The sequence below is a fragment of the Rhinolophus sinicus genome, chromosome X (genome assembly GCF_036562045.2).
Source record: "Rhinolophus sinicus isolate RSC01 chromosome X, ASM3656204v1, whole genome shotgun sequence".
NCBI classification, from domain to species: Eukaryota; Metazoa; Chordata; class Mammalia; order Chiroptera; family Rhinolophidae; genus Rhinolophus; species Rhinolophus sinicus.
Genome location: NC_133768.1, coordinates 30466111 through 30473450, shown reverse-complemented (window position 1 = coordinate 30473450; position 7340 = coordinate 30466111). Strand labels below are relative to the sequence as shown.

Below are 7340 nucleotides of genomic sequence, written 5' to 3'. Positions count from 1 at the left end.
TTGCTTATACCTTGTCTAATCTGCTAGTGTAGTATGAAGAACATGGACTTTTTTGCCAGAAGCATGTGGATTTAATGTTGACACAGTTGCCCAGTAGTTGTGGGACAATTTATGCCTCAGTTTTATCCTCTCTCAGCCTCAGTTTTATCAACAAAATTGGGATAAAAGGACTATCTTGCAGTATACTGAGGGATTTCCTCAAGTGTATGTAAAATGTTTGGCATAGTAGGAGGTGTTTACTAAATGTTAGCTATTTTTATTATTGACATTTGTCTCAGGAAATGTCCCTTGCTTCTGTGGCAGCCCTTGCTGACTCTCACAGAAACATATAACCCGTGCCTCTTTATTTCCTAGACAGTGTGGACCATAACTGGTTGACTCATTTAGAACAATGTCCAACATAGAACCATGAGCACATAAAGGTATATTCACAATCTGATTTATTGACACCTAATTGCAAAGTTAGATCCTAAAAGATGAGTGGAAGTGAAAAGAGATCTTATATTAGGGCTTCTTTGCCTTTGAAATTCTGTCCTGACGTGACACTCCCATGTTCCTTACACTAGTGCTGTGAGGGTAACCAGGACATTGGCACAGAGCTGAGTATTCAGTTTTCCTTTCCCAATCCATAGATTGTGCAGTGTTTGATATGTCATATACACAAATAGAGGGTCTCAAACCCACTGGAGCAGAGAAAATCTTTGCCATCTGAATCCACCCTTTAATACAACGATCAATAACACAGACACCGACAGAGCTCATTAATTTTAATAGTTGAATACAGTTTTAATATTTCTTCCTAAGAACTGTCTCCTAGGGACCCTTAAGACTATTTATATACCACACCTACAAGTACACAAATTTTATAAATGCAATATTGCAAAGGCAGGAGGACTAAGGAAAGCCTTCATAGCCTTGAGATTAAAACAATGTTTAGTCATCCTCTCAGTATCTGTTAGTAAATGCTAAATACTAAATGCTAGCAAAGCTAAGCAGCGGCTTGGGAGAAGCATGAAGAAGGAAGCTCTCATAATGACAAGCACTTTTACACTTATTTTTCCTCTCAGAACCAAGATAACACGGGGCATATCTCTCTATTTTGGTAACCATGTTGGTGTCAAAGGGACAAAACCCCACAAAAACATTTTCAGAGCAACAAACGGGGTTGGTTTTATTTATGCCACAGAGGTTAGTGAGGGCCAAGATTCCCCGGCTTTTTATAACTGTGGTTCCCCATCTTGCTCACACTTTGGTGTCGAGAATTGAAACTATGAACACAGAACCAGAGTCAAAGAAGTAGCTCAATAAAAATTTGTTGAATGAATGAACTGATACTTAGGGTGCAGTGTGAACAGGCTGGACTTAAGTGTTTCTAAGTGGAAACCTTCCTGGGACATTTTGGGAGGTGAGATTCCAGCAGCAAGCTTGACTTGTCAGTGCCCTGGCCATCCTGAGAGCCCAAAGAAATAATCGAGTTTATTAGTTTATTCCAGTCCCCTGAATATGCCCACTCAGCAGAAAAATTTGTGACCAGAATTTCAGATTCAATACCATGTATAATCAAAATAAAATGAATATATGTATGCCTCCTCCAACTACATTCAATACATACAAGACTGTAAGAAGTCTGGGGTAGAAACTGACCAATATGAGACCCCATTTCCCTACCGTTCTCTTTTGCCTTTTTTGCTTTCTCTTACTCTCCTTCTATTCTTTCCCCCCTTCTTGCCCCTTTCCTAACCCAATCTTCTGCCCTTCCCCCTGCTTTCTTCTCTTTTTTCCTCATTACTGAAGTTGAGTAATTCTAAATATCTATTGGCTCCAGAGAATGGGGCCAATAAAATTGGTTTTAGTTTCCAGAAATAAGAGCTGTTATAAGAGCAAAAAACCTGTTTCTAGTCATACTAACAGTGATGTAGAGACTCTCTTTTGAACTCATAGATATCTAGAATGTTCTATTGGGTGTGAATTCAATACCTACACAGTAGGCTGAGGATTTTAGTTTCTAGGAATGTAAATTTCATGATGATACTGCTGCTGCTTCTGCTCATATGATGATTATAAAGCAATAAACCATTAGTCACCCAGTGTGTGTGTGTGTGTGTGTGTGTGTGTGTGTGTGTGTGTGTGTTTAAGTAAAATAAGAGGTGGATGCTATTTAAAGTAAATGGGCATATCAGATACCTATTTGTTGCAATTCTTAATTTCAAATTCACAAGTGCTGGCTGGAGGAGACCCTTTCAGGTTGTAAAATCAGTTTGCATTTCCTTCAAACTGCAGGACTAGAGGTGCCAGCTAGTTATGGTAGGAGGTCAGTTCTCTGCCCCCATCACCCTTTCCTCCATGCTTCACATAATGGGAGGGACTCCAGGATATCTTATTGGTTACTCTCATTAGCTTGTGTTTTACCCTTAGCAGAATCAGGTTCCTTTGGCCCATAAGAATAACAGAAGTTACTTCCTTAGACAATTCTGTTTAAGGCTTTAAATTAATTCTACCCTGGCATTGTATGTTCTAAATGTCTTTTCACTTATTCATTCAACAAATGTTCATTGAGTATCCACTCTTTGCCAAGCATGATTTTAATTGCTGGGTAATACACTAATCCCACTGTAATATTCTTTTGTTAGAAGAATCTCTGACACAGTTAGTTGTCTGTATTGGGAAACTGGAGTATGCTCAAATATCAATCCTGTCACTATTGTGTCAAATCACTCTTACCATATATTATCTCTTATCTATCTGGAAAATGTCCTTCAATATGACAATAATGAGAACAAAGATGACACAAAATGGAAAATGAATAGTTACTCCTCGGTTTGCTTCTTCTTTTGGGGACTATACAAACCTATATTCCAGGCAGCCTGGTATTGTGGAAAGACTACCAAACCTGGAGTCAGATGGCCTAGGTGCCTCTCAGCTTCATAACCTTTGGGTAGTTACTTCACCATTTTGAGTCCCCATTTTTGTCTTGTCCTAAAAACTGAGCCCAGGAATCCTTGCCCTACCTTTCTCTGGTATGACTGTGAGGAAAAATGAAATAATGTTTGTAAAAGTCCTCTGAAAACCATGAAGTCCCATACAAAGGCAAATTATCACTATCGAACAATCTTTGACATTCCTTTCAGGAAAATCTTCATAGTATAGTTTCTTTTCCTCCTTTTTTTTTTTTTAAAGGACGGGGGCGGGGGTGGGGACCTACATTATCAACTAGCATTATTTGGGCGTCTGGCAGAATAACCCACATTGATTTCCTCATGGAAGAGACTGATTAGAAGTTTTCCTTATTGAAAATGAAATGCACTCCCCGGGGGCCAGACTCGGAGTTGGAGATGCTTTGTTTACTGAGGGTTTCAGCCAAGGCTTCAGGTCCGCAGAGGAAAACTCCTATTCTGGTACTTTGGGGCGAGAAAGAAAGAAAAAAAAGACAATTTTAGGCTTTGGGATGCAATAGATTACATACAAAGCACATGGGGGATTTCCTATTGACCATAGGCCCCAGGGCAGACTCCCCTCCGCTCCTTTGTTTTTTTCCACAAGTGGCAAAATTTGGATTACTCTGTGGGAGAACAGCTCAGCCTGTTTGTGGAGGGCTGCTGGATACTTCAAGCGGCAATTAACATCCCTGGAAAAATGGCATTCCAGTAGGGTTTATGGAAACTTCTACCACATAGAAAATGGTGGTGAATTTGTGAGTCTGTGAGCTACTTCCCTTCAGGGCTCTGGGCCCCCTTGCCCCCAGCCCTTTCCAGCATCCTGAAATCAGGAACAAATCTGCTTTAGGTACACCAACTCTGCCCACAGCATGGTGTGACTTCATTCCTCCACGTCTTAGAGTCCAAAGCCCTACTTCTCAAGGTGTGGTTCCAGACCAGTAGCCTCAGCAGCAGCTTTTTAAAGAATGCAAATTCTTGGGCCTCACCCTAGACCTATTAAAATCAGCACCTGCGTTTTTGAAAAGATCCCCAAGTGATTCATATGTTCACTAAAGTATAAGAAGCAATGGTCTCCAGGGTATATTTATGGATATTTCTTGAGTTTATCATATATTCTAGCAAGATACAGGATCCCCTCAAAGTTTCATGATAGCTACAGCTTTAGCAAGGGCAAAAATGACCTTGGGATGGCTGTCACCTTTTGATTTTAGACCCCAATACTAAAACTGAAAGTAGGGGCAGTGTCTCCTTAATAATAAGTACACATCGTGTTGAGTTAAAAGAAGTAGATACACTAGTAAAATTTAAGAGATGAAAGAAAAGAACCAAGTTATGGTCCTACTTGGGAGGAGCAGGATTCAGAAAGTCTGAGGTGGGGGACTGGGAATCTTTGTTTCTAACAACTCTCCTAAAGTCAGAGACATCTAGAACCTTCTGTTTGGTGTAAATATAGGACTCTAGGTATTTTTGTTTCCAGAATAAACAAACCCAGCCATGTTTGGGAGCTGCTGCTTTAGGCAGCCCAGCAATGTCAAGAGCACCTTGGAGGGTACTCCTTACTTTGGGTGTTGACTCGCAATTGTCTTGAACTCATTATCCCAGTTGGGCCGTCCATACAAAGTCTTTTGTTTCAGTCCTGTGATCACGTCTTTCTCCTCATCATGGTGCACAGCAAAGTGATTAGCCTGCAGGAAAGCACATGAATCCAGAAAAAAGAAACATGTTGTAAAAAACACACAGATATATTTACCTATCTCACAAACCAAGCTTTCACTACCCTTTCTAACTAACTAACTAACTAACTAACTAACTAACTAACTAACTAACTATATATATTTGGGGCAAGGTACCATGCCAAAGGGTAGAAGACAAAAAATACAAAGAAACCTGGTCTCCTAATGCAATTTACAATCCAGAAGGGCAGACCTTGGAGTATCAACATGAATAATCACAGTTATAGAATAGGGTATGATGAGTGCCATGGAAGAGGCACAAACATTTCAATGAGAGCAAAGAAGGTAGGTGGGGTGGGAAGATATGGAAAGGTTTCAGGGTGGCAACATTTGAGTCAGGCTTTGAAGTGCGGGTAGGATTTAAATGTTCTGTCATACTTGTTTTTCTCTCTGCTGTACATCTAGCTCATCCTGCTCTGTGACTTTCTCTCTTCATCCTAATATATTCCCACCCCCACTCCTTTGGAAGAATCACTAAGAATTAAAACAATCATAGACTAAAATGCGCTCACATTTTGATAATATAATGAGGCATCAAACCAAGCCTAAAGCTAGTGTGTGTGTGTGTGTGTGTGTGTGTGTGTGTGTGTACATAGTCACATACTGTTTTCTGCTACCATTCTAGGGGGCCTTAGTTTGAACAACAGATATTTTTCATAATGTGGTTAGTTAAATTTAAAAATTAAATCAGATTTTAAATCTACTGGACAAGGGATGGATGAGGTTAAGAAGGATGGTTACTCTGGTTTAATAATCCTGTAGAGATCAGTTTTGCAAAGCAAAATAATTATTTTTCAATGCAAATAAATTTGCCATTTAAAAAATATATCTGGCTTTTTAAATAACAAAACTGCAAAGCGATTGATATAGATTTTTTTTCTGTTTCATTTTTATCAAAAATTTTTGTTGTCATCTTTAAATTGCGGAAGTGGCATCTTCAAACTACTTTTCTGGAGTAACAATTTTCATGGTCATGTGTCCCTGGGTCTACAGTTACAACAAGACTCTTTTAAGACTCGGAGAACCTGATAAACAATATGCCAAAACCCAAACAAGAAGTTAATTCTCACAAAGATAAGGTACATGGGAAAGATGCCCAGGGTTAAGTAGCCAGTGTGTGAATCTGGCCCACTGAAACACTGGCCAGGAGGAAGCAGAGACTCTTGCCTTAGCTCCTCTCTCAGGGTGACAGCTTATGCTGCTTTCAGGCAAGTCATCAATGTTTGCTTCTTTATAAAGATGCTACCCCTAGGAATCATTAACTTGTTGCAGAGTTTCTCAATTGAGGCACTTTTGACATGTATGGCTAGATAATTCTTTGTTGCAGGGAGTTGTCTTGTAAATTATGGGATGTTTACATTGCTAAATGTCCCCGGACGGGATACACTAATACATGCACACATATGCACGCACACACACACACACACATACATATGTACCATATATATATCACCTTCATTAGATGTATTTTGATTTATTTATAAATGATAATAGTGAACTACTGGGAGTTGCTAAGAGCATTCTAACTCTGCCACTTACTAGTTGGATGCCCTTGGACAAATGACCTAACTGGTTCTGGGCGTTGGTTTCCTCACTTGTGAAATATGGATAAAAATAGCAGTTTCTTCATAGGATTGTTGCAAGGATTAAATTAGACAATTACATAAACACTAAGAACAATACCTGGTACACAGTATATGCTTAATAACTGATCAGTTTAATACTAATTAATATATTATAAAACATGTATAAACATAAAGTGAAAGGGATATACAATATATGTATGCATACATGTGTATATATATATAGAGAGAAAGGGAGAAAGCTAATACTCTCTTCTCATTACCCAGTGGATCATGTTGTCCACCTGCTTCGAGACCCCTCATGGGAATGTCAAAGTTATGGCTTTTATTCATTATAGGCTCCTTAGCTTTGATCTGTTCCACAGATACCAACTTTAAATCTAGGCTCAACAGGATATTAAGGATATGTTAAACCTATTATCCTCAACATGTGGGAATATTGAGAAAGCAAATCACCTGTATCTATCAACTGTTCTTGGTAAAAACAGTGCACAAGACACTCCAATAACCAAGGGGCAATCAGTAAACCCGAGGCACTACGGGAAGGCCCTGAGATTTGGGATCTTGTCCTCACCTGAGACTCATCCCAGCCAGTGAGGTAGATATTATAGCTGAGGAAGCCGGCGTTGTTCCTCTCCTGCATCTGGGTCTCCAGCAGCTGCAGCAAGTCTGCAAACCACTCAAAGGCATGTGTGTCTCGGCACAGCCAGTAGAAGTAGATCTGAAAGAGGGATAGCTCATGAAGCAGACTATATTTAAATAGGATCTATCAGCACTGACATAGGCATTTCTTCCCCTACCCCCAACTTTTTCCTGCTACTCAGCAGGTCTAGAAAGAGGTTTTCAGAAAGCACTGGACATTTGACAAGCTAGTTCACATGAGCCTGCTCTGGCCTTCACAATGGCAGGGCAGTAAATATAATACATAGCTTGGCCTCAGAAATACATAGCTTAAGAAAAAACGTTAGCCCACCACTTTCTTTCTGTGTCTGCTCTTGCCTTCCCAGAATCCCTGGCTTCCTTTGTACCTCTTCTCACAAAGGCCACCGGAATGTAGATTAGCAGGGGCTGTCACAGGGCTACTTCCC

General features: G+C 39.9%; 1 protein-coding gene across 1 annotated transcript in view; it reads right to left on the bottom strand.

Annotated features, from left to right (window-relative positions):
- Positions 1-752: 752 nt before the first annotated feature.
- Positions 753-7340, bottom strand: part of CYBB (cytochrome b-245 beta chain) — a 33105-nt gene continuing 26517 nt past the window's right edge. Inside the window, exons 11-13 of the mRNA XM_019747890.2 lie at positions 6827-6973; positions 4497-4621; positions 753-3398 (exon numbers count right to left, since the gene is read on the bottom strand). Of these exons, the coding sequence (XP_019603449.2) occupies positions 3272-3398; positions 4497-4621; positions 6827-6973 (399 nt within the window). The 3' untranslated portion in view covers positions 753-3271. The remainder of the gene's footprint in view (positions 3399-4496; positions 4622-6826; positions 6974-7340) is intronic.